The sequence below is a fragment of the Necator americanus genome, chromosome III (genome assembly GCF_031761385.1).
Source record: "Necator americanus strain Aroian chromosome III, whole genome shotgun sequence".
In the NCBI taxonomy this organism is placed as follows: Eukaryota; Metazoa; Nematoda; class Chromadorea; order Rhabditida; family Ancylostomatidae; genus Necator; species Necator americanus.
The window spans coordinates 16,023,493-16,050,992 of record NC_087373.1 but is presented as its reverse complement, the minus strand read 5'-3'; the positions used below and the strand labels follow the sequence as shown (position 1 = coordinate 16,050,992).

The 27,500-nt window shown below is 39.9% G+C and overlaps 3 protein-coding genes across 6 annotated transcripts in view; all 3 read right to left on the bottom strand.

Moving 5' to 3' along the window:
- The window catches only part of RB195_009746 (uncharacterized protein), a gene marked incomplete at both ends in the record, with an annotated part of 4,451 nt that extends 505 nt beyond the window's left edge, over positions 1–3,946 (bottom strand). Inside the window, 11 exons of one of the 2 annotated variants that reach the window (XM_064190440.1) lie at positions 1–62; positions 166–477; positions 550–811; positions 879–955; positions 1,067–1,202; positions 1,278–1,372; positions 1,501–1,604; positions 1,681–1,794; positions 2,203–3,491; positions 3,688–3,799; positions 3,892–3,946. The exon at positions 1–62 is cut by the window's left edge and continues 160 nt beyond it. In XM_064190440.1, coding sequence (XP_064048022.1) covers positions 1–62; positions 166–477; positions 550–811; positions 879–955; positions 1,067–1,202; positions 1,278–1,372; positions 1,501–1,604; positions 1,681–1,794; positions 2,203–3,491; positions 3,688–3,799; positions 3,892–3,946 — 2,618 coding nt within the window. Of the gene's footprint in view, positions 63–85; positions 478–549; positions 812–878; positions 956–1,066; positions 1,203–1,277; positions 1,373–1,500; positions 1,605–1,680; positions 1,795–2,202; positions 3,492–3,687; positions 3,800–3,891 lie in introns of both variants that reach the window. The other variant, XM_064190439.1, reaches the window with a different exon arrangement.
- Positions 3,947–13,611: 9,665 nt separating this feature from the next.
- RB195_009745 (uncharacterized protein) lies at positions 13,612–20,037 on the bottom strand (the record flags this gene model as incomplete). Of its 2 annotated transcripts, XM_064190438.1 has the most annotated exons (10): positions 13,612–13,653; positions 13,715–13,849; positions 17,693–17,706; positions 17,792–17,823; positions 17,973–18,109; positions 18,171–18,273; positions 18,353–18,468; positions 18,589–18,733; positions 19,028–19,100; positions 19,983–20,037. In XM_064190438.1, the coding sequence occupies 10 exons, from the start codon at positions 20,035–20,037 to the stop codon at positions 13,612–13,614; spliced, it is 852 nt and encodes a 283-aa protein (XP_064048020.1). The 2 variants fall into 2 exon arrangements, with proteins under 2 accessions (XP_064048020.1, XP_064048021.1); XM_064190437.1 differs by lacking the exons at positions 19,028–19,100; positions 19,983–20,037 and adding exons at positions 16,063–16,163; positions 18,812–18,825 and having other exon boundaries at positions 17,693–17,823.
- A 218-nt stretch (positions 20,038–20,255) lies between these two features.
- Positions 20,256–26,360, bottom strand: RB195_009744 (uncharacterized protein; the record flags this gene model as incomplete). 2 transcript variants are annotated; one of them, XM_064190435.1, is made up of 10 exons in its annotated part: positions 20,256–20,372; positions 20,470–20,553; positions 20,689–20,747; positions 23,781–23,821; positions 23,891–23,955; positions 25,411–25,500; positions 25,683–25,746; positions 25,897–26,033; positions 26,095–26,197; positions 26,278–26,360. In XM_064190435.1, the coding sequence occupies 10 exons, from the start codon at positions 26,358–26,360 to the stop codon at positions 20,256–20,258; spliced, it is 843 nt and encodes a 280-aa protein (XP_064048018.1). The 2 variants fall into 2 exon arrangements, with proteins under 2 accessions (XP_064048018.1, XP_064048019.1); XM_064190436.1 differs by lacking the exons at positions 20,689–20,747; positions 25,411–25,500 and having other exon boundaries at positions 20,368–20,372.
- Between the last annotated feature and the right edge of the window lie 1,140 nt (positions 26,361–27,500).

Genomic DNA, 27,500 nt, shown 5'->3' with positions numbered 1-27,500 from the left:
AGCATGTGCCTGTATCGAGTAGCTATCACAGTTGTCCGCAGAATCGGCCGTATAAGGGTGAACTGAAAACAGATATCTCCGTTACGTACATATGTGATCATCGTCAATCCCAAGAGAGGTGAAAAGAAAAACGGTTGGTGGTGATAGTGTTGACAACATACGTACATTTGGGTCCGACGAGTTCAGCCTTGTGATTTCGCATCTATCTCGTCTATGTTGATCCAATTGACAGCCAACAGCTTGTTCTTCAATACTGCACATAGCGATCGAAGCGATGCGGCGACATTCCGCGCCGCCATTTCGTACCGTACCGAGAGCGCTAATATTGTTAATTTGGAGGGAACGCGGCACCACGTACCATCGGTTCAACGTGTGCCACCAAAATGACTCCTCGTTCGTGCCGCTACTGAATTGTCCGAGCGGAACCACGTCAAGCGCATAGCCGATCTCGTCCACTTTGGTTACCGGATAACAGACCTAGAAAACGAGTTGAAGATCAATTGGAAGAGGGGACAAAGCGTCTTTTCTCCATCACTTTGAACACAATACCTTCACTTCCATTACCCGAGCGTTCATTGAGAGTACCGTTGCTTGTAATACATCTCCCGCTACAGAGTAATAGCGGGAGAGCAATGAAGCGTTGAACTGTACGCCCATGAGCTGCTTGATCGAGTCGAGTAGACCGTATCGGCCGGCATGGTTTATCAGTCGATGCGAAATTTTTCCATAATTGAACAAATCGTTCATCGCCTCTTCCACTGCATTCAGGAACTGAGATCTTGCGATGGCAAGGCTCAATCCACATCGAGTACTTAAATTAGGCTGTTCTATACTATATACATACGTGCGCATACTCGATTGCATCGTTATTCACTCACCTGCAAGTCTGCGTCTCAACGATAGCAGCTAATATGTTTAGCTTTCCTTTCACTGCCTCTATTTCTTTCATGGCCGCCTAAACCCAGTATAGTTGCGTCCCGTACGGTAACGTTCAATGTGAACGCAACGTGTCGCGTTCCCGTAACGAATCAAAAGCGAAGCAGATGTATGAGGCATATGTGCTAACCTTGAAAGCACCATCGTCTGCACCGAAGAACATACGCGAAATGCTGTGCAGGCCTTCAGAGAAGATCGTTCCCAATCCAACTCCAAATCCCAGAGCAATTACTCCAACGAATGGAAACGACACTTGTTCCTGGTATCTGCAAAACCGATCGTAAAGCGCCTGTTCGACTGCACATACACAACCTGCTCAATCTGCAAATGAAATCACGTACGCATATGGCAGCGTCTTGGAGCGATACTTATCAAATAATGCTCTCATCTCTACTTCGTGAGCTCTTCGAGCTTCCTTCACACCACTATCACATACCTAAACGCATGTGATTACCGTAATTATGATACTATACATAATCAATACTGCATTGTTACGAGTGCTCGTTACTACGCTACACTTCACGCTGCTACATGAAACTAAAGGTTAACCGGGTAATCGCCCACCTTCCTGCACAAATCAACGTCCATCGAAGTGTTGGCAGTGATGGAGCTCACCAATGGCTCTACCGTTTCATCAAAAATTGCCCCATTCACATACGAAGCGTAGTCTGGAATTCGCGTAGTGTACAGGGCACAAAAGTTAAATGGAAAATCTACGAAAATTTTCCTATATCTATCACCTACCTAGAATCAGTATACCACACTCGTAACGATGCGGCGCTACCATTCCAACTACCTCTGCATGGAACCCATTTCTGTGAAACCCTTCTGTAATTGCGTCCGGGATTCGCGGCACTCCTGTAACGGAGGCCCGCCCCGACATGTGCGCGCTGAAGCCGCCATGTGTGGGGGGAAGAATCAAGACGGTTAGAAGGATAGCGTACACGACACCAAGTAGTTGTTTGCAATGAGCTCTCATTTTTACAGCGCTTCACTGAAGAGTAGACCGAAAAAAAAAACTAGAAAGTAATTATAATGCAGCAGACACTTAACAGACAAGCACAAACGGCAACAATAATCCGAACAGACAAGTGATGAACAGCGACGTGACGCTTCTTGAGAATGAAAAAAGATGATACTCAAGGCGAAAAAAGCATTTATTGGAGGAAAATTAAAAAAAAAAAAAAAACATAAACAATTATCAACAATCACTCACAGTAAAAATATGCACATGTTACTAATACGAATATGGATTATATCTCTTACCTCTTGGCATCCGTGCGCATCCACCACCCCTAGATAGTCGTGAGCGAGACGAACCTTTTCCTCTCCAACAACTATGCATAGTTCGACCCCGACTGTCGGCGGTTCTCAGACTCGACTTTGCACTCGTGCTCATGATGGACTGCTTCTGTTGTTCACGTTCATCCATCTGCTGGCTGTGTGCCAGATTTTTCGCCTTTCTCCTCTCTCCTCCCTCTCTATTCTCCAGCAATCTTTTTTTCTCCTTATAAGCTTTGGTTCGGCTTATAGGCTCTTCAAAAAACGTGTACAAGTCGGCATTCACGTGCGGTTTCACGAACTCTTGCATAGCAGTCAAGAATGCCCTTATCGATTGCACCGGATAGGAAAGAAATGATGATTGGCGACATCCGAGTCCTATGGACGCAAAAAGTTCAGCTACGGATGGAATCATGTTGAACGTTGTGACTACATTTGTTTTCATAGCGGCCGCAGCATCCCTTATAATTTCCATCGTTTTAAGAGCGTCGATTCTATTCTGCTCCCATGCTGCTTCACCTCGTGGTCCGCAAACTGTCACCAACTTGGCGCCTCTTCTTACAATGTGCGTGAACGCCATGGCGAGCGCATTCCACTCGTTTCGTTCACATGGTTTGTCAGTGGTGGGGAGCACGAATATACAATAGTTCAATCTGGTTTCATTCGCGAGCTCAGAGGGAATATCTGAAAGCTCTGTGTAGATAAAGATTTTAACATTTGTTGCTGTTTGCAATACTCTTGAGTAAGATCTAAATCCACATGGTAAAAATATCAGAGTCCTTCTCGGCCAGATTTCATGCCTGCATTCCTCCCACGAATGTGTGAGGGCATAATGAATGCCAACATTAGCTAGATCGTTCAACTGACTGATCTCAATATCCACACTTTTCGCTCTTACGGTCATCGCTATGTTACTCCCGTCGTGAAGCAGGAGCGCATTCATCATGTGGTCGCAGTATCTCTTATAGAAGGTGTACGCCTTTTTCGCTCCTGACATCGTTACAAAATTATAATTAGATTGCTTCATGAGATATCGCTTCCTATCCACATCAGTTTCGTTCTCATAGATAGAGATCATGCACGCCAAGGAAAACACAGAACTTATCAAAAAATCACGAATGACAGGATCGGTCTCTTCAGGGATCACATCTGAGAAATGCATCTCTCTTATCCTGCAATGGAACTTCTCGTAATCACCATCGCCACGAAACCCAGGACCGGGACAGACAAAGAAAAGGCTAAGTGCAGAGTTATCCGCGCTCGACGTGTTCGGCCTACAATACAACATTCAAAACCGTACCCGCATGACTTTGCCCATTCACTCTCAACTCAGTAGATCTTTTTTTTGAATAGAAGGCCTTTTTTTTTTACAATCGTTCTTCTCTAGTTATATTTGTTTCCATTGCTACTGTCCACGAAATTGTATCTCATTGATCAAGGTTTATTCAATAACGTTGTGAAAAAACCCACCTATGCCCGACGTACGTGTGTTTGCTACCTTTCTCGTTCCGTAGTTTTTGTTTGGCGACAGCCAAAAGCACGTGAGCATCCCATTTTTCAACGTCAGCAAGAGTGAGTTTCTCTGAAAAAGCGTCCTTAATTTCCAACTCCTCCTCTTGTTAACATCAGCCGAAGAAGTGTCATTGTTCTTCGTCAAGTTAACGATCACCGAACCTGAGCTAGTGGTTGCGATATCCTCCATTAGATCTTCACTTTTAGGAATACTCATCCTTTATCTTCTTAATTTATGTACCTGAACACATTTCATTTGTGAATTTGTTGATTCTGCTCACGATTCCACTCCACCACATCGTCATCGATCGTTCAGAATGTCACGTCTACTTACATTATTATTTGTGTTCACAACTCACTGCGATCCCAGAAACTTTGTCACGCCACGATTACAATGAATTAGTGCAATTAATTGGCCAACTTTCATATACAAACTGACGCGATTACAGCACACTCAAAGAAAGCAACTTTGAATTGTCGAAGCAACACCTTACAGAATAATCGGCTATGATTCCGCTACTTCTACTTGTTTATATATATTTTTTTCTCTCCTTTTTTCTTTTCCTATTGCACTCCAATCACCTAGACGCTATCACTTGAAGATCAGTGAGTGGAAAGAGAATGCTACAAAAAACACCTATTCACAGCAAGGAAACCTAAACATCTAAAAACCATCGCCAGGTACCCCCTCTATTGCACTGGCGCATTCGATCGCTACCGTCGTAGAGACAAGTTGCGCGCAGCAATCAGACTGTACTTGAAAAAAGATGGTAAAAGTGGACAATTTTTGTTTTCAAGACAACAAAAAGTGATAGCATAGAAGACAGAGACAGTTTACAAATAATAAACCCATTTCGTAAAGATTATCGTCTTCATCAAGATAGATGCTAGATTGATAGATACTACAAGGTATCAGGTTACGAGAGATAGTGTTAAATGTGGTAAGCAAACCGACCGTACAAACTAAACAGAAACAAGTTATACATAGGAATTTATTGAACACGTTTTGAAAAATACAACTATACAATTTTCAAGAAAAAAATCCAAATTTAACGGACGTCTACAACTTTTCTCTGCTTTAGAGCAGAACAACACTCTCCCAGAACCACAATCCGAAAAAAATTGTAGTGATTGCAGAATCCTCCATCTACGGATGAAATTCGCTCATTCTATAAAAAAAAAACGTAACAAATATAGAAATTCATAACAATATCATTCTTTCTTTTCACCTAGAATGACATTGAAAAAACTAATTTTACGATTCTACAAGAATAATTTAATAACCTTCTGTAATGACAAGCTGACCTTATTCTTAGGTTCAAACATGCTTCCTAGCATATCCCTGCCCAGAGTACGCATGTTTCTCTCACTTTCTTCTTTCATTTGAACTCATGATTCGCCCCGTACGAGCAGGTGGATGCATGTCATCCTAAATATTTATTTTCTAATAAGAAGTACACTATAAAACTAGATAAATAGAGATCTCCGTAAAAGCCTACAGCGAAATTCCCATAGGAAATTCAATCGAATCAAACTTCCCTTCAACTGGACACCGTGGGATTCTCCTCAATGCCACATCGTTGCTCTCTGATGAGTACTATATCAATCCGATTCCGCCAATGGATTCGTCTCACCGCAATCCATAATTTCCTGAAATACATACAAACATACATACATACATACATACATACATACATACATACATACATACATACATACATACATACATACATACATACATACATACATACATACATACATACATACATACATACATACATACATACATACATACATACATACATACATACATACATACATACATACATACATACATACATACATACATACATACATACATACATACATACATACATACATACATACATACATACATACATACATACATACATACATACATACATACATACATACATACATACATACATACATAAAAGCCCGTTATCATACAAGATGATGTTATATGAATAAATCCCAGAGAAACTACATAGAAATAACTTGAAGTGATATTTGACCAAAATCAAAAACATCTTTTAAAAAAATGTTTGTAGGAAAACGATGCGAGCAACTTTTGAGCAAACCCTCGGAAATCTGGATAATAGTCGTATTAATTGATAAAACACTTAAAAAAACAACAAGCGAAAGAAAAACAAACAAAAAACAATCGTTAAACATATCTAAGTAACCGACGTACACATGTTATTTGAACGAATCTCGAATAAACTACCTGATAATCAGTTTTCACTGATAAATCTTTTTCACGCAGTTGCCATTGTCCTTGCCCTAAAGGCAGTGGACTATCGAATATTTATTCAGATATTAATATAAACGGTAGGCTAGCTGTTCTCTTCCCTATACTGTACTTCATTAGCAGATTAGATTAGATTAGATTAGCATTGATCAGAACTCTGAAATTCCACTTCAACTAGACGCTACAATTAATATTTCTTTCCAGCACACTACTATGCTATAAATGGCTAAACAGCATTTTCACACAATGATACACATACAACTGTACAGAGAATACTATCAACATGGTACGTAAAAAGGCTGTAGAATTTGCCTCAAATCAGTTAAACATTACATCGAACCTTCTGTCGTTCGCTTTGGCTCGTTTTCACTCTTCCTTTTTTGGAATAAGCTACGGACTGCATTTGTTTGAGCCGATGTAGATGTTATGACCGCGATTGACGAAGCGATCAAGAACAATATGAGAGACCAGCAGTGACACCTGGTCTCGCTGTACCCTTTTGGAATTTTCTGGAGAATCGCTACCACTCCTAGATATTTTGAGAAGCACCCTTGCACGTGAAAAAGCAGTGTTCTGAGGTTGCGAGACAGTGAACTTCTCTGGATATTTGAGCGGCGGAAAGTTTCAATATTTTTGGAAGTGCTGCTCTACAGTACATTGTTTCACTCCAACTGTGTTGACGGCTCAAATAAATTTGTTGTTTCTTTTTTTTAATATGATACAGCTTTAGCTAAGTCATTTGAAGTTACCCTAGAATCCCTCGATGACTTTTTCCTTTAAATCACGACGTTAACGCTCGTAGCATCTTTACCTGCACTAGGTACCAAGCTCGCGGGTAACATGAATACATTCTCTTCTCCGTCTCGCTTGATCCGTTTCTGTGCAAAAAAGAGAACGGCAGCACGATTATAGAGGAGAGCCTCATCCTGCGGGAACACATTCGGATTCCTTCTCAGCAGGTGCTACTGAACAAGGACAGTTCCTTTCCGTTCTTGTTCAGGGAAATCATCTTTTGTCCGCTTCGTGAGCTGTTCAAGATGCTCTTTTCCATCGTTGTTTTTGTACACTATATACATGCGAATATCAAACTTGGAAAAGGGACATTAAACTTCAATTTCAGTGACATCAGATTGGTTACGGGCTCTGACACCGCTCCTAATGTGCCTGCCGCACGCTTCTCGGGAAGCGCGACGGTATCTACTGTAAATTCCCCGACTTGCTTTTTCAGCTGGTCGGTCATAGTTGGTGCAGTTGATGTTGACTTTTTCGTACCAAAGTACTGCTAGGCAGCTATTCACTCCAATTTAGGCAACTAAATCGGGTGTGGTGGGGCGGATTTAGTGTAGTGGTTAGAGTTTCCACTTCCTTCATGATCGATCGGAGGTTCGAATCCTCCTTAGTGCTCACCAAGCCTTTCATCCCTCCGGGGCCGATAAATTGGTACCAGACTTGTCTGGAAGGATAAAAGCACTTACCTGACACATCGGCTGTCCACCGCAAGTCATTGTGTAGGCCAGATACACGTTCGTAAACCCCAAACGATTCTGAATTGAAGCGAACGTGGGGGGCGCATCTCAGGCGGATTGATTAACGCCAGAAACTTTATCCTTTATCCTTTTAATTCTTCGAATCGGTGTTTTCCTATGCATACATAGAACCTTCTTTGTCTCCATATTCTGTTGATGGTTCTTGCTGCTTCAGCAACACTTCGACCAGGTTTGAATTCGTTGAAAATATATAATAGAATAGAATCGGCCAAATTTGAAGTCATAGGAATAAAGAATAGAATATAGAATGCATAGATTCCACAAAAATTGTTGCTCCACATCTGTAAGCAAAAATGAAATTATTTCGGATAGAGCGACTTAAATTAAATTTCACGTGTGGTAAAATCACTAATTCTTCGACAGAAGACGAAAAAGATGCGGATACGATTCAGATTTCTTTTTTTTTTCGATTCAACTTGATGTCTATTGCAATACTTGGGCATCAATAAATTCATGTGCGCCAGTTTTATTGGATATAACTAGAAATCTTATAAACTATCACAAAAATACTTTTTGAAAAGTCACCTGTGGCCAAGGTCAAGGGGGCGCTCTGAATTTCTCGACATGGAGGTCGTAAGAGAAAAGTGGGAGCAGTAGAGGTAGAGGGGAGATGTGGAGGGAGAGGTGAAAAATGAAGAAAGAAAAAGAAGAAATGTCAAAGAGGTAGTCGATGTTAAATGAATACATATTAAGGGATGTAAAGAAATAGATGGCTAATTATTTCATATTAATTACAAATAACGTGATAAAAGTTCTGATGCCAATAGAATGGAAAATAATTTGTCTTTAATGGGCGTACCTCCCTCTTGATCCCTATAAAAGAAGCTTGATGTCAAAACCATTAAATCTAAGCACTATAAATTTTTTTCATTATTATATACGAAACTTAATGTTATTTATGTATTAGCTATTATATGGATCTTTATTATTATCTTTATCAAGGATCAGCGGGCCCACAAACGACGTGATTTTTGGTGCATCGTGTTGTAGCGCCGTTCTTACTTGAATGACCAGTGATCAATCCTTCACTAGCGTGAAGTTTTTGCACTTTTCGTTCAGGAGTTTAGAAAGCAGATTTCTCATCCAGCAGTGACGAATTTTCTTATTATCTTATTATCACTCCAGAAAGCAATTTTGATTATGTTACTAAGCAAAAAAAGACATTTACAGCCGCAGCAAAAGAAAAACAGTGCAAAATAGGCTCAACGAATTTCTGAACAACGACATGCACAGAAAATTTCTTGCAATACAATTTCACATTGTTGTACAGACTGATTTTTTTTTTTTTTTGAAATTATTAAATTAAATTTTTTTTATTAGGAAAATCACTAAATTTGTCCTGAAATTTTCAAATTTTTTCTCGAAATCTTTACTGTCAAGTTTCATTTTCGCCTCATCCACCTCATTTCATCTCCTCTTCGGTCCGTTATTCATGTTTATTCAAACCTGATAAAATCCGAAAAGCGCTGCAGTGATTTTCAATCATGACCTCCTGTTAATTGCTTTAAATCACACCTGAATGCGGTAAATAATGCTATCAATACAACTTCAGAAAGATTGCCGGTAGAATGACAGTAATTTTTCTTTCATTTGCATTTTAAAGATTAAGATCCCGGCGTGAATACAACAATCCACTGCCTGTGATCACGGTCAATGAGTAAAAGTGCCTGTAAGAAGTGGAAAACACCGGAAAAAATGTTTTTAGAATGCGTTCTGCATCGAAAAATGGAAAAATCCCAGAGAGGATCGAACTTTTGACCGTTTGTTTTCATTGTCAATCTGTAACACAGGGTGTAAATAGTATGAAATGGCGTAAAATGACTTTAAAATATGTTGTCCGTCGTTCTTAGCTGTTTTCCCCATTTTGTGAAAATGATGGTTCCGATGGGGATCAAACTCTCGATCGCTCTTTACCACTGTCAAAACAAACATCAGATACATGCTGAGAACTTCCTCATTTTTTTCGATTTATATCCGCACATGCACAGTATGTATATGTGCTAACACTTCTTTCCTGTAATTCTTGCACTGAGCCATCTTTGATGTCTATATTATACTGTATATTTTTATTTACAGCATTATATGTCAATCTTTCTTCATAGTATTCTTTGTCACTATTTATTATATTATATTATTCTATTTATCTTTTTCTATTGAGCGTCAGTTTGTTTCCTTAATTCAGCTTATTACAACTAATTTTTGATTGCTATATGAGCGGCAGAAAATCCTGTTAAGCTAGAGAATCGTGAGACATTATATACGAATATATTGTCTCTCGATTCTCTAGCTATATATATATATATATATATATAAAATATTATTCACAATAGCATGTATATTACGAATACTTAACTGTCATTTCATTTTTCAAGCAATATATTCCCGTTGAAGATCATATCTGCTGGGACCGCAGTTATTTTGGACTAATGCTTGCTAATTTAAAACCACAGGTAATATATATTGATGTATAGATTTCATTGATAAAATATTGATATATAGACTTCATTAAAAATAGTATAATGGAAAAAATACAAAAAAAAAGACGCGGGTCCGAATTGTTTTTGTCCTCGTCCTACAAAACAAAATGTTTTGGTAATACTTCTTGTGCGTAATATTATGTGTTAACATGTATTGTGCTCTTTTCGGGCCGTCAAATGCAGCGTCAATTCGACAAAAAAGAGCATTTTCGGCATCTGCTGCTTTTTGCGTTTAAAGGCAGCATACCACGAATCTGACGTGATATTGGTTTCCCAGAGGTAAACTAGAGATAGGGTTGTGGATTGTGGGATGCGGGAGTGGTTCCGCTCATCTCTCCCTAAGCGTCATAAAAAAACGGCGTAGGAACGATGTTTGTTCCTTCGAGGTACGTAAGAACGGCCCACCTTGTGCACGCTCCGGTCCCCTCAGCTGCCTTTTCAATGGTTTCACTAGAATGGGCAGTTGAGAAGAATTCCCGGTTTTCAGCCGCTACGCACTTAGATGTGCCACGTGCACAGGGGTGGTACGTTGCAACCGTCGTGAAAATGCCGTCTTCCACACCGTTTTCTACGACGATTAGCGAAAGATGAGCGAAGCCACTTCTAATGACGTAATTTACAACCCCATCTCTAGCATTTACCTGGGGAACCTATACCACGCCAGATTCGTGGCATGCTGCCTTCAAGTGCTACAGCTACAGAAACTATTCAAGAGATTTGTGAGCTGTATAGCACGATAGCGATGACTATTAGAAGAAGTTGTGAACAATGGCGTAGAGTAGATAACTGATTAATAACCACTGATTATTGATTAATTACTGAATTTTGTTTATTTCCTGTTTATTTTGTGAAAACGTAAAAGAAACGCCATAACTTTGGATCAACCAAAATAAAAGATCAGATAGTGCATCTAAAAAGCTTTCCAACAGTGAACGATAGTTCGTCTAAAAAAATTCTTAGGCTATTGCCAGTAGCTAACATTAAATTTGATAGAAAAAAAAGATGTGCATTTCTTTTGCATCAACCTAACATTAATTTTAAATTATTTTTCTCTAATTTTTGACCGTAATTTCTTAAGTTTGTAACAATTGTAATGATTTCTCAAATTTATATACTATTATAGTACAAAGCCAGCTTCTTTTTTTTTGTTAAACAAAATGTAGTATGAAAAAGTTCTGGGAAAACTTATCCTTGTCTTCGACTAAACTTTTATTTTTTTTTCTTATTTTAGAAAAGAGATTTCAGAACAAAATCATCCCGACAAAAATATAACATAAGCTGATTCTAATCAATCCTCAGAAGAACCACATGACAACTGATTAAATTGATAAAATCAATGTTTTAGGTAGAAGTCACCATCATTTTTATGACTACGAAGATTAGGCGCAGGTTTCGATCAATACCCCCGAAAAACTGCAGTGTAATTGATTTAATTGATAGAAATGCTGTTTTAGACCAAAATCATCATCATTTCCACAGTAATCACAATATGACACCGAATATGCAATACGAAAATATATAATGTAAATTGAAAGAAGTAAACTATAGAGGAATTGACTACAATTATAAATTTGAGATTTCAGATGAAAACCACCAATGATTATAAATAACCTATCATTTTTTGATATATCGACACCAGAATATCATTTGAAGAAATTTTGACTAATCCTCCGAATAAATAACACATATTAAAAGCAGCTTGCAGTCATCTTTCGTGGTGATCATTCTAATCGAATAAATTATATATCTTATATAGATGTCTAATATAAATTCATATATAAATGACACTCTTTAATTCGGCGATCCCGGAGGAATCTAGCCGATTTGCTCTTTCTGTAATTCGGCGATCCCAAAGGAATCTAGCCGAATTGTTCCTTCTTTAATTCGGCGATCTCAAAGAAATCTAGTCGATTGTAATCCAAATCTAGGATTTGCGATGAAGGAGTTGTATTCAAATGTTACTTTACAGATAAAATAATTATGAGAAGCGGTTTGAAGAAATGACAGCTGAAGAACTGACGCCTCATTTCTTCAGAAACTTGCGCTCTCCTCGAAACTTCCTATGCCTCGCCTTCTACGTCCAGCTGTGGGTACGGTCATCTGCATGTGCGTTGTCTAATTCACAATCATAACAAAAAGCTTCACTGAACCATTTCAGATGTTCCGACCCAACTCCGACAAATCGACCGCGAGTTCTTAATTATTGATAGTGAAATTTTTGTTCAGGCCTAGAGCATTTGATAACTCGATATATAGATTTATAGAGATACACAACACTTGCAGTTGCATTCGGGGAAATCGTTTGGCCCTTATAAACTCCAGTATTTTGTTCGTTTCTCTTCTTCTATAAATCATCTCACACTACGTGTCGAAGTTACGTTAGTTAGTTAGTTAGTTAGTTATGATTTCTTCTCTTATTTTTTTCTATATTGTTGTATGATCAAAGTTTTCTGACATATCTGTTCGCGGAATAGCTGCCCTACTTGAAAATGAATAAACTAGTCCTAACAAGGCGCAAAATAAGATGCTTAGGTTGAAAAGCGCGCTTTCATTCTTATTTTCGTAAAGCGCTGATGTCACTGTATGATAATGATAAGAACTGTTCCCTTTTTTTGTGTCCTATATTGTTCTACACTCTCTTCGCCAATTTCTGTGTGCCTTAGTAACGTCCAAAGCACATTGCTCGTCATCCTGTTCATAATGAGTGTACTTGCGGACAGCGCCCTCAATATAACGACGGCGTCACTCAAAAAACAGCGACAACAGACAGTGCTAATCTGGCCGGTGATTTAAACGCTGCTGCTATTCCTATTCTGGTATTCATCGTGGTATTCGCGTGGTGAGTTCATGCTGCTGCTATTCCAATTCTGCTGTCCATCGTTAACGATTGGTAGGTCTTTTTTTAAAGTTTTTGTTTTAAATAACTCTTATGTTTGCGAGTGTATTGTCCAGCACCATGAACTTGCTGATGCTTCTTTTTTTCCTCTAATTTTCTTAGTTTCTTTGTTTGGTACGTTTTCTTTTTCTTGTTTTTTCTTTTTTTTCTGTTCTTATTGCTTATGACACGTGCGAGTGTGGAGTCCAGGCAGGCAGGGACGCACTGACGATTCCTGTCTACTGCGACTTTCCGCTCGCGCGGTCGATTCCTGCACTACTGTCTCTAGTTTACATTTTCTAATACTATCCCCGGTGTCCATCAGTAATCATAGAACTTTGTTTTGTCACGCTAGCATATAAATACAGCTTACAAGAAAAGAAACACTTTGAATATTTTCCTAATGTTCCTAACTTTCCTAATTGGTGATGATATTCATGTTTTGGACATGCTAATGTGTTACTATGTGGGTCTAAGTCCTAAGTTGGTTCATAGTGTAGAACAGAACACAATCTCTTCAACAGCTTTTATTTTTCACTCAAAAAGATAACAAAAATAACATAATAGGCAACAAAAATAACACAACAAAAATACTTTTTTCTTCTTCTTTTCTTTTTCCTGAAAGAAAGTTCTTTAGTGCGATTACAGTGAAAGAACAATAAGGACTAGAATAAATTGATCCAAGCATACTCACCACTCAAATCCCGCCCATCATCTGCTGCACCACCACCTTCCGAGGTAGAAAAACAATATCTAGAATATAAAATATCTGTATGCGTGTAGTAAAAAACAGGAAAGATTGCAAAAAGCTCACCATACAAAGAACTGCTCCCAAAAAAATCAACGTCACAGGTAATGTGGGGCTCGTCGCCACCTTGATTTCGTCCGGGGGCTCTTCAGTTCCAAGAAATACCAAAGTGTTGTTGATAAAATCGAATCGACCTTTCATCTGAAAACAAGAAAAACCAGATCAGGTTGTTATGATGTAATTTTAGATATGTTATTGTTTTCTTTCTTTTTGCTTGTATCTGTTTTCTTTTTCGTTTTTCTTTTATTTAATTCTGCTTAATGGGAAACATTGTTTTATCTTGATTCTTAATATTGAGAAGTTTTGTTCTGTCTGACGATAGAACAAAACTTCTCAACATCAAGAATCAGAATTAAACATCAAGAAGCAGAATTAAACAAAAAGAAAACGATTGAAAACAAAAAAAAAAGCGAACAAATGAACCAATCAAAAACAATAACATATCTTAAATTGCATCAAAACAAACTACAAAATAACGGCTTATCACGGAACAAAATTTAAAAAAGGAACGGAAAACTAAAAACGAAAGGAAAACAATTGCAGTACAGCCGCTCAGCGCCGGGATTAGCGATTTCGTGATCGCGCAACACTGGTCAGCTGCAGTAATTTCGCAATTGCGAAATCAAGGAGTTTGCCAAAACAGTACCTCTACTAAAATATCAGCCAAAATTTAAAATTAAGTCGCTTGGCATTAAGAAGGAATCAAGGAAGAAGGAATAGTTTCAACCTGTGAAAACTTTCAAAAACCTATTCTTGAAAGAAAAACAGAAAAAATCAGCATTTGTTATGAAAGTATTATAATGCGACTGCGCAGGTTCGACACCCTGCTCAGCCAAATTTTTGCAAAAACAATTAGAGATCTGGAGCGACATGTAGAAGGTGAAAACTTCGATGTTATATTCTTTTCAACACTTTGAAAATAGATTTCATGAAGTTTTAAGAACTTATAAGGTTTTTTCATAACGTTTTATAAAGCCAAAAAGTTCACATTCTATGCACATGCTTTGTTGTGGAAGACCGTAAATAACCGTGGAAAGAGCACCTGAAGAACCTCTTTAAGCAAAACTTCAAAGAGCAACGTTTACACTACGAAACGTTTACAATTCTGTTTTCTGAGGTCGACCATTTTTTTGGAAATTAAAGAGAGAAATTAGGCTTCGTATTTATTTCTATAAAGGGTGAGATCCTTTTTCTCTATAGAAATGTGAAGTAATAGCGCCAATTTCTCAATAAGAGGAAAGCCGAACATACCGAATTTAATGTCATGTCAAGTGCCGCTGCACCTACTCCTCCCGGAAGAACCGCAGAAACTCTCTATTTCACACAGCACAGAAAACAGGACACTAGTTGTTGTGAACGAATTTAGTTGAATTTTTTTAATCACATTTCTACCAATCCAAGAAACATACACAGAAACTTTCATTCCGACTCAACCACTCTGAATTGAGGTATGTATTTTCGGAAATTTTCGCTAGCAAAAGAAATTTCAAATATTCTTCCGACGTCAGCAATCCCTTTCCACTAAGAAGTTCCGCATTAAGAATAAGTTTTTCAGTGTAATCTATCGACTGTATTGGTATCGGTGACAGCATTCACATAGTCTGTATATTAGCACCGAACAACTGCTGTGAGGCCGGCCGCACAGAGTGTGCGGCCGACCGCACACTTTGTGCACCCGGCCGTGCATGAGTGTGTGGTAAGGCAGTGCGTACATCGCGCACACTCTGTGCGGCCGGCCGCACAGAGTGTGCGGCCGACCGCACACTTTGTGCACCCGGCCGTACATGAGTGTGTGGTAAGGCAGTGCGTACATCGCGCACACTCTGTGCGGCCGGCCGCACACACCGCGCAGCAGGGCGCACCTATCTTTCCCATGGTCTTGTTTCTGTCATTAAAACCATGCGACACCGATCCCATGCTGAATAGTATAAAAGAAGGACTTAAAGGCACCACCTCAGATTCACGGATGATGCCTTTAACAGTGTCCGTATTTCTGGCAGCTCTATCGTCCTTTTTTCTCCTATTTTAAGCTTACATGTCATTGATCATCTAAGAGTCATACTTAGGTTTTAGGGTCCCAAGTGAATAACTGACTCAGTTATTTACTTCCAGAAATAAGAGGTTGAGTGCCAACTACGTTTTCCTGCAGATCTACTGGAGGCACTAGCTCACGCTCCGTAATTGTACTTGCACAATGTGCAATCAAACCTTTAAGGACATCTGCAAGTTCATTACCATCGCTTCCTACTTCTTCAGTCCCTCCCATAGTGATGCAATCTCTGCACTATCAGTCGACTTCTGCTCCCAACACAGCTCCTAATGCTGAGGAAAATTTTCGAAACAGCTCAAATCACCTTTATTTCCACAAAAGGAGGAGCGATCGTTTCTTTTGCGGCTCTAACCGATTTGAACAAATTACAAATGTGACCTTTGACGACAACTGCCGACTCATTACCTAAACGCGCTTCCTGATTCCATTTAAAAATTGTTTATACCTAGCATCGGTACAATCACGATACTACGACTTTGTTGAGTAACATGAATCCGTTCGTACGCCGAAGCAATGCTTCTAGTAAAACTGATCTAACTTGTTTATGAGCACATTCTATGCTGGGACCATCTAACATTTGGCGGACATCATTATTTGTCAGTAGTTTGGAAAGACAATCTGACTACAAAGAAGACGTGCATTTCTTAAATCTAACAATCTAAATCGATAAAGCATCAATAACCGAATATGACCTGAAGAGCAGCCATATTGAAAAGTGTTGCGAATTCAAGACTCTGAAATACATTAAACGATAGCTGCGCTTCTTCAGTCATCAGATACCGTTCACCTTTCCATAGCATATGCTCGACACCAAAATGAAAAAAAAACATCGTAAGAAGAGATGGCAGATTTCCTCCTGTAGTGGAAATTTTATCCAAACTACTGCGAGCAGCATTCGAAGCTTATTCGTTATAGCTGGAAATGGAGGGTAAAAGGCTTTCAAAAGCACCAAGAATTCACCGAGTCCAACATCCTTTAAAAGCATCACCCCACGAATCTTAAGTGGTGCAGATTTCAGGTGGAGTATTCGTATACGGAACGGGAAACTACGGAGAGGAGGGTGATTCCGTCCATTTCTTCCTAATTGCCGCAAAAAATGGCCCGGAAGATGCGGCGCCGCACAAGGCTGGCGCGCTCCAGTCGAACTCCCTGTAGAAAATGGTGCGCCAAAACGCCTGAAGCCGTATCTTCCGGGCCCTTTTTTACGCCAATTAGCAAGAAATGGACGGAATCACACACCTGTCCATAATCTACGATTCCGTATACGAATACTCCACCTGAAATCTGTACCACCTCAGATTCGTGGGGTGATGCCTTTAAAATTAAAACATTGCTTTCTAGACCAGTAGCTGGCGAGGATTCTGCTGCATTATCTCCTACGAATTAGCGAAATTAATTGTTTCATTAAGAAAATTCATGTGGATGGAAAAAAAAACAGAATGGAACTTCAGGAAACGAGAATCAACCCGACGAGAACAGTATCATAGTCGTATAATGTCTCTGTGGCCACCTCCAGCAGTGTTCATAACGCAGTGTTCAGCAGTGTTCATGTTCATAATATATTTAATTCAATATATAATTTTGTCAAAACAACCTAACACCTTGTGCAGTTGCGTATGCGGTTGCACTCGAAGTCTGCTGGTAGAAGCAACGGTTGCGATCGAGTTCGTACCCTTGTTGTACGCTAGCTTCACCGATTTCTGCGGGCAATCCGAGTAGACCTAACAAAGGTACCACCTCGATAACATCTGGATCCCCGCCAGGCTTCGAAAGCAGCTGCTTCCGCAGTTGCACATGGCTTCAGAATGTTTCGACCCAACTATAATTAAACGCATACATTCAAGAACTTTTGAATCACAATATCCATAGCTGATATCTTTCAAAAACCTATTCTAGAAATGCGAAAAAAGAACATTGAATGTGAAGTTGCATACCACGAGTTTTTTGTCTGTGAAGCAAAAATTGAAACCAAATCGGAAGGAGGAAACACATGTTATCGACGTCATGTGTTCTTGCTCCGAAAATCTCTTCACCACTGTAGAGTTTCACTTCTGCTTCGTCACTCCTGTAAGATATCACAGCAGAATGTTGTTCTTATACACGTTGGTCATTTCATTTTAAAAAAATGTATGAAAGATGATGGGTTGACAGATGCAAGCTACAGGATCGCCGCATATAGAAACACATAAATAATGAGACATTCATCGAACTCACTGCATACTTAATACGTCATAATCGCTACAAGTTCCGAACTCAGATTTGTTTTCAGTAGTTGGACAAAGTCTCTCTGCACAGCCAGGTTTTATCCGCACGAATAAGTGAGCGAATTTTGCAGAGTGGATTGAAAGATACTGAAGAATAATTATAACACAGTTAACGAACTGTTTGATGGAACAGAAGAAGAACTCGAACCTGAGTATTCACATAAACTCTTACATCGCTATTTTGAAACCCAACGTTAAGATCGGTTAAGGGCGACGGTTTCGTGAAATCAATAGTAAACATAACAAAATTTCTAGAAAAAAAAAGAACTCTGCGCGACAAAATTGAAAGGAAACAGAACTCGCTCTTAATAAATAATCTTGCACACCTACCGATATCCAAAAATATCGTATAGTTCTAGTCTAATTAAAATGTCACCCATGCTCAGCTCGTTGCGAAGAATTGTAGACGTCATGAAACGATTACTTGTGTGAAATGTAGTGAATTGCTGAAATCATAAAATTTCATGCAATCTTGCCTGAGTTCGAGAGTTCGAATTCGACAACATGCCAGCAAGAAAGAAGCAACTGAGAATAAAAATTCAGAGCGTTGTAGTCCTCAAGCTCACCTTGCGAATAGCATCCGAAGCACCATTGACGCCTAAAGAAATAATCGTGACCCTCGCGTTACATCGCCATAAGTTCCCCTCAACTTCATGATTACACCATAGGAAAATGTCCAGAAACTCTTCGTCTATCATAGCTTCAGCTTGCCTGAATGAAAAAAAAAAATCAAGAAGAACAAAAACGTTCAACAGTGTCTTCCTGTAAGTCACGTTATGCACAATTCACCTCGTATTATACATTATACATTCTAAGCACTAATGTTAAGTTACCCATTATTCCTAGTCAGTATCAAAAGAAAACAAAAGAACTGAAATCTAAGCAGAAATGAAGAGTAGCACATAGTTCTGAGAGCCTCTAGAACTGCCCGGCTCTAGAAAAATCCGCTCCTTTGGGAAGCATACTCTTTTGGTCCACTTTTCAGAAAGCTACCTCAAAGCTCACCATTCAAAACCGCAGATTTTCTTCTTTGCCAAATTGTAGATATCCGACGTTGAAAGAGTAAGAACCAAACACCCTTACGACATTCTACAAAACTCGAAGTTACAAAAAGGTCAGGAAAAGAACTTCGAAGACAAAATCCAATGAACAGAATGGGTCCTCCGCAGCATCTACGCGAGTAGCACATGATCATTGCGAAATCACAACAATCAGTATGTGTCTCGAGGATCCCAGTACGATTAACTTGTGCATTCTGTTTGTAAGATTAGTGATCGCTGAATTTGCTTTGAAGTAGTGGTCAAGTTATGGGGAGTGTTGTTAATTATCTTGTTAATGCTGGATTACAATTTAAAAAGAGGGGACTCGTTTTTCGTTGTATACAACAGACGCGACCAGTGACCTAACAAGCATGCATGGTTCTGACAGACAGCTCCCGTTCTTGGTAAAAGAATTTCAAATTCCTCGCGTAGCCGTCATCAGAACCTGCAATGAAGGCCCAAAAAATTAAAAAAAAACCTTACTGTCTCCAGTTCTTTTTCCATGACGAGATGCAAAAATATTGCAAATTCCTCTCTGTGTCCCATCTTAATTCCGAGAAAAACTATGAGATCCAAGAAAACTATGAAATGGATAAAGTGTTCGGCATTACTCAGGACCTAGTCATTAGTCAGCCATTAATCCTCTTAAGATGCTCTAATAAGCTTATTTCAATTCAGAACCGTTTGAGTTTTACAATAGCATGTCTGCCCTACACAATGACTTCTGGAGGCCAGCCGATCTATCAAGTCAGTATTTTTATCCTCGTAGACAAATCCGGTACAAATTTATCAATCCCTGAGGGATGAAAGGTTTGGTTGGCACTTGGGCGGTTTCGAACCGTAGATCGATCGTGCAGTACCGGCGGAACCTCTTACAAACTGACCTACTCACGAAGTCATTAACTATCTTCCAAACGTACTCCAAATGTTCACAGAATCTGAGCGTTTTTGGCCATTAAATTCCACTATATTCATGCTTAAATTGCTGAAAATTATGTAATACTGAAATCTTCATCTTTTCACTGCAAGTTCAAATTTCTTTCTCTTGCAAAAATCAATCTATGAATTCGTTTACAGTATTTTAAAGGGAGTTCATTGAATGGTATTCTAGTTGTTTGTGAATCAGGACTGCAACTAAAAAAAGCATTAAAATAAAAATTCTTTATTAAAGCCATGAACAAATTTTGAACAATTTAAAGAGAATGAATACGTTGATAGACGAAATGCTGGTCTGCAAAAATCCAGTTAGGTTGAAGTGCCATCCACTCAGAATGAACGCAGTCATGATATCCTACTCGGATTTCTTCATCCTGTATGCACCAGCGTACGAATTATGATCAACAAACATTGTGTGAAGATACGTAATGGATGAGTACACTAGAACACTTGACGAATTTTAATATGTACCGGTTCTAAAAGAGAGGCGATACGCCGTCGACAGGCTGATGATGAAGCGGAATCCGGAAAGGAGATCGTTGTTCGAGGATTGTCCTAAACCGAAATTGCTAACTAAAACCATTTTGTTCAAGTGTACCGTACTACCGTAAGTAAAGTGTACTAATAGTAGTACTCACAGCCCTTGCAGCAGAGAAATACGGAGCTACTACAAATTCCAAAAACTCTTACCTTTGGCGATTCCCCGACCAGCATAGTATACAAGACAACTCCTAGCGGGTACCAGTCGGCTGCATACGAATCATATGGCTTATAAAGAGTTATTTGTGGGACCGAATAAGGCCTAGTGCCACAAAATGACCGTGACCTACAAATGAATCAGGTCTTTTGCGGTATAGTCGACTCAAAACGATACGAAACGTGGTGCAGTTGCGTAGCTGTGAAGCGGCGCGGCTAACGACTGCGATCGAGGTGGTGATCGCAAACTGCAGCAATGAGTGGTCCTAGCAAGGATCCCTTCTCGATCGTAACCGCTACGCTCCATCGCACCGCTTCGAGCTCAGCTTAAGCAATTGCACCGTGCTTCAAGTCGTTTTGACCCGACTATGTAATTTATAGTCGGGTCAAAACAGCTTGAAGCACGGTACATTTGCGTACGCGCTCAAAACGGCGCAGTGGAGGCAGTAGTTGGAACTGAGGTGGCACCATCGTGAACAGCAGCTGGCAGATGGTGGTGCCAGCAAGGGTTCCGGTACGCTCCTAAGCGCTACGGTGCATCGTTCTTAATGTATTTAATTTACTATTTAATTTTTGTTTAATTTACTTACTTTGACCCTACTATATGTGAAATTTTACTTCATGCTTACAGAGTTCACATGTCAATGAATTTTATTATCACGATTTTATGCTCCTTATGCTTTTATCCTCATTTCTATGCTTGAAGTCGTATGTTCCTATACTTTTTTTCTGATAAAAAGAAACTTGCACGCGAAATTGATCTTTATTTTAACCGATTCGAATAGTATGATCTACTGAAATACTTCCTTCCTAATATGCTGAAAATGAGACGTGCTACTCTCGGAACGAGTTCATCCCTCATGTTACCCATATAAAGAGCAAAAGGTTAAAAGCAGCGCATCGCGAAATCGACGTTTTGTGGAAACCCCATGAAAAATTTAGGGTTTGAGGAGTAGATTACGAGTTTCCGGGTTCAGAAATGTTCAGATGAGAAAATCAGATAGTACTCGCGAAGCTGCAAATGCAACAGAAATTAGCTCGTTTTGACTCGACTATATGTCAAGAATATTCTACCTTACAGGCTGTTACAGTAGAAGCCATTCTTTCGATTCTGTCGTTCGTCCCTATCAAAGTGTTGTTCTACTTTTTACTTTAAGACAACATACCATAAAACTGACTGAACTGTTCGTATCTCTTTACGAAAAGACTTGGTGTCAGTGTTGTACATTATGAGTATGACCGTGATCGCACTCAATTCTCCCTAATTGCCTTGAAAAACACCGTGGTAAAAGGCCTTGTTGATCAAATTCCTTTACGAGGCATCTGTTAACGCTGACACTCATGCGAGCGTAGATACACGCGTCTGCAAACGAACGGGAAAAGCAGCGTCAATGGCCCATCTATTGTCTTCTCATTCGCAGACGCGGCGTATAGCTGCACGTGACACGTCGTCAGGTGCCTCGTAAGAAGAATCGATTGAATAAAGGGCTTCCTATGCCTATGATTTTTAGAGGAATTGAGAGTAGTCGCACCCAAACTTGTTATCTATATCTTTAACTCTATCTTTTCGTGGAGAGCTCCAAACATAATCAATTTCGTTGCATGCTGCCTTTAAACCATCATAGACCTCACCTATTTGTTTAGTTTACAGTCGGGTCAGATCAATATGGAGCACGGTGCATAGTTGGGTCAAAACGACATGTAACACGGATCGTTGCGGAAGCGGCCGCGCTCGGAAGCGATGCGGTGAAGATAGCGGTTGGAATCGAGGTGGGATCATGGCGAACTGCAGAGGTGGGTAGCGGTAGCGAGGATCCTTACACGGTCCCATTCCGCTTCGAGCACAGCTGCTTGCGCAAATGTCCATGCTTCATGTCATTTTGACCCAACTATAGTTGTATGAGCATGAGTTGCATAAGTGACATTAAAGGCATTACTCCATGAATCTGAGGTGGTACGGATTTCAGGTGTATTCGTATATTGGATAGTAGATTATAGAGAGGGATGATTCCGTCCATTTCTTCCTAATAGCCGTAAAAAACGGCCCGGAAAATACGGCTTTGGGCGTTCTGGCGCACTATTTTCTACAAGAAGTTCGACTGGAGCGCGCCAGCTTTGTGATGCGCCGCATCTTCCAGGCCGTTTTTTTAAAAGAAGAAATGGACGGAATCATCCCTCTTCTCCATCTACTATCCTGTATACGAATATTCCACCTGAAATCCGTACCATCTCAGATTCGTTACGGGTGGAATGCCTTTAAATTGCAGAGAATAGAGCCTGTCATTTGAAGCCGAGTTAGAATGACAGTCAGTTGTAACACGTAATTCAAAAAACCTCTTTCTCTCGACACTACGAATGGAACCTATCTGGTTTAGATTGGAATAATGACCCTTGTAAAATGAAAGAACCTTGACAGAATTAAAATTTTTGTTCTCTCGTTTCCCCGAGGATCATTACTGGGTTGGACTACTACCTTTTTGCTTGTTAAGGACTCATATCATAGACAACGTGGAGAAAAAATAAGCATAGGATATCACTGAATATCTTCGTAATAATGTGAATAAGAAAAAAAAAGGAAAGAGAAAAAGACGAAAGAAAGGCAGAAAAGAAAGAAGAAGTAAGAAGGAAGAGGAGTAATAAGAAGAAGCATGGATAGAGGGTCATTATTGTGGATAAAACCGACAAACACAGGTGCGACAGGGAGAAGCCGGACCTTTCTCGAGCGAAGCGGTCCACCCATTTCAAACCCCTTTCGCGAAAAAATGTAGTTTGGGGGGGGGGGGAGGGAGGGAGAAGGGGCACCCAGTGGCGCCCTTATTTCTGGAGCTCTATCTTACTTGTTGTTTTAGTAACATTAACTTACATGCCATAGATCAACTAAGACTAATGATTACGTCATAGGATCCCGATTGCTTTAGTTAGTTACTTCCTAAAATGAGAATGCGACTGAGTGCCCTCAACCTTCCCCTTCCCTAAGTGAAAAGGTCTACTTAAAATACGTAGAAAGTTAAATTAACACAAAAAATAAGGTCATTAGAAGGGAATTCAAAAATGATGACAATCAGACACACATGAAAACATAATACCTGGAGAGGCGGATGTCGCAGAGACCGAAGTGGAAGTTACCCTACAAACAGTTTTGGTTTTTCTTTATTTTCGTAAAATCTCTCCGCTCTGGAAAAGCTAAGAAACGTACCGGGAGAAATCTGGCCTCGGTAGCCGTGCGTCAACGAATTTAATCATTGGTATGCGAGCAGCAGCCTAAAAACATGCAGGACATTGTGTGCAGAAACGGATTCTCCATATAAAAAAGAAAGAACACTACGAAAGCTCACGTCCTAATAATTCAATTAGTAACCAAAAGTACCGTCTTAAAATCGCACAATTACTTGACTAAAAGCGTCCCTGGGCTAAAGTTAACAGTGCATAGGCAAAAATCAGTTATTTTGACTACAACTCTAAGGTGCTGCTTATGGATAACGTTGAGACGAACAAACTCACGCCCTAATAATTTAGTTAGTAAACAAACAAACAAACCAAAAAAAAAACCGAAGTGCAAATGTATGGGAGGACTACAGGAAAACAACACAAACATATCGAAGTGAAGCAACAAATCAGTACACAAGAAGTTCCATTCTACTTTTTTTTCATGGCTCGCTGTAAAATGAACGATGTCAGGTAACTTGCATGTGACACAGCATACTTAACGTCTAGGAGTTCCATTCCACTCCTAGACGTTAAGTATGCTGTGTCATGTGCAAGTTACCTGATATCGTTCATTTTACAGCGAGCCATGAAAAAAAATTGTGATTTTGCAGGTGTTGTGGTGTTTATGAATCTATTCAGAAGTTTGAATAATGTTCTAAAATGCTGTTCCGTTTTCTTAGAATGGGAATTTTTGCTAGAACTCTGGTTTTTGCGTTGAATGAAGTACAGTAATTCGAGCCAAGGTCGATGCTAATTGCCTCGCTCTCCAGTATATTGCAGAAGAGAACTTTCTCTATCAGAAGCATACCCATGGTCTCGTTTCTGTCATTAAAACCATGCGACACCGATCCTACGCTGAATAGTGTAAAAGGAGGACTTAGAGGCATTACCCAACGAATCTGAGGTGGTGCAGATTTCAGGTGGAGTATTCGTATATGAGATGTGAGACTACGGAGAGGGGGGAAGGGGTTATTCCGTCCATTTCTTCCTAATTGCCGTAAAAAATGGCCCGGAAGATGCGGCGCCGCACAAGGCTGGCGCGCTCCAGTCGAACTCCCTGTAGAAAATGGTGCGCCAAAACGCCTGAAGCCGTATCTTCCGGGCCGTTTTTTACGCCAATTAGCAAGAAATGGACGGAATCACACAGCTGTCCATAATCTACGATTCCGTATACGAATACTCCACCTGAAATCTGTACCACCTCAGATTCGTGGGGTGATGCCTTTAAAATTAAAACATTGCTTTCTAGACCAGTAGCTGGTGAGGATTCTGCTGCATTATCTCCTACGAATTAGCGAAATTAATTGTTTCATTAAGAAAATTCATGTGGATGGAAAAAAAACAGAATGGAACTTCAGGAAACGAGAATCAACCCGAAGAAAACAGTATCATAGTCGTATAATGTCTCTGTGGCCACTTCCAGCAGTGTTCATAACGCAGTGTTCAGCAGTGTTCATGTTTTTCACCGATTTCTGCGGGCAATCCGAGTAGACCTAACAAAGGTACCACCTCGATAACGTCTCCCGCCTGCGGATCCCGCCCGGCTTCGAAAGCAGCTGCTTCCGCAGTTGCACATGGCTTCAGAATGTTTCGACCCAACTATAATTAAACGCATACATTCAAGAACTTTTGAATCACAATATCCATAGCTGATATCTTTCAAAAACCTATTCTAGAAATGCAAAAAAAGAACATTGAATGTGAAGTTGCATACCACGAGCTTTTTGTCTGTGAAGCAAAAATTGAAACCAAATCGGAAGGAGGAAACTCATGTTATCGACGTCATGTGTTCTTGCTCCGAAAATCTCTTCACCACTGTAGAGTTTCACTTCTGCTCCGTCACTCCTGTAAGATATCACAGCAGAATGCTGTTCTTATACACGTTGGTCATTTCATTTAAAAAAAAATGTATGAAAGATGATGGGTTGACAGATGCAAGCTACAGGGCCGCCGGATATAGAAACACATAAATAATGAGACATTCATCGAACTCACTGCATACTTAATACGTCATAATTGCTACAAGTCCCGAACTCAGATTTGTTTTCAGTAGTTGGACAAAGTCTCTCTGCACAGCCAGGTTTTATCCGCACGAATAAGTGAGCGAATTTTGCAGAGTGGATTGAAAGATACTGAAGAATAATTATAACACAGTTAACGAACTGTTTGATGGAACAGAAGAAGAACTCGAACCTGAGTATTCACATAAACTCTTACATCGCTATTTTGAAACCCAACGTTAAGATCGGTTAAGGGCGACGGTTTCGTGAAATCAATAGTAAACATAACAAAATCTCTAGAAAAAAAAAAGAACTCTGCGCGACAAAATTGAAAGGAAACAGAACTCGCTCTTAATAAATAATCTTGCACACCTACCGATATCCAAAAATATCGTATAGTTCTAGTCTAATTAAAATGTCACCCATGCTCAGCTCGTTGCGAAGAATTGTAGACGTCATGAATCTACAATTCTTCGCAACGAGAGAATCACTTGGGTGAAATATACTGACTTGCTGGAATCATAAAATCTATGATGCTTATCATGATATCCTCAATTCACAACTGGCTGCCGCACACTCCCTTACAACCTCCTCTTGCAACCCTCTCCCTTTCCGACGCGAAAATCTCATCACGCGCTTGACTCTGATTCCAAGAAGATATGCTTTTGATCAGTTTAAAATTGATATACATTGTAGTGTAGGTGATTTGAGCTACTTTAGATGCTGGAAGTTGTCCGCAAACGCGTGTTTTGTTCACTCGCACCGCGATGGCAGCATCAAAAACTGAGTTGAACTACATAGATAAGTAGTAGCACTTTTGTCGATTTTCTAGAGTCTTACGACATAATAAATCGATCGCAAGAGTGCGGTCATAAAGACAAATTTCGCAACCGCACTACGTGACTTGGCGCGGTGCCAGTCTTAGCGCAACCACTTTCGCAACTACGTCGTAATTCATTTCGTCCCTATTTGGTGGTAGTGTCCCAAGGCAGCTCGCCGCTTGTACCGCGTTATCACACGAAGGATGGCGAGAAAGGTAAGTAGTTATATAGATAAACACATGGAAAAAATTCTGTGTACGCCGGAAACGTTGTCGCCACGACTGTCAAGCCTAGTGTCAGAAAGTGACGATGACAGTCTAGAAGAGGAGCAAATGGAGAGCTGGGTAAGTGTGATTTGTGCTGCTGTAGAAGAGTGATTTAAGCCGAGCAACGGCACGCAGTGTAAAGAATCTCAAGGTTTCTTGTCAATAATAAGTGTTCTATATTACGAAAGACTAGTACCATGGTGCTTATGTGAGCATGGTTGCCGCCATGGAGGAGAATCGAAGTTTTGGAGGAAGGCCGAATTCGATCAAGATCCACCTTTAAAACAGTATTTTATTGATCTTGAAGATGTCGCCGCCGGCTATGGATTCATTTTAAACAAAAACATACAGTCACCACGCAACGATGTTGCCACGCATATGGTCAATGAGAGTATCAATAATCGCCGAGTTCGCGAATGTTCCTCTGTTATTCGATCTATCTTGATTTGGATTCGTGGATTTTCGAATGTGTACCCGAATTCGTCTTTTTAATGATGTAATTCTGTATTTTA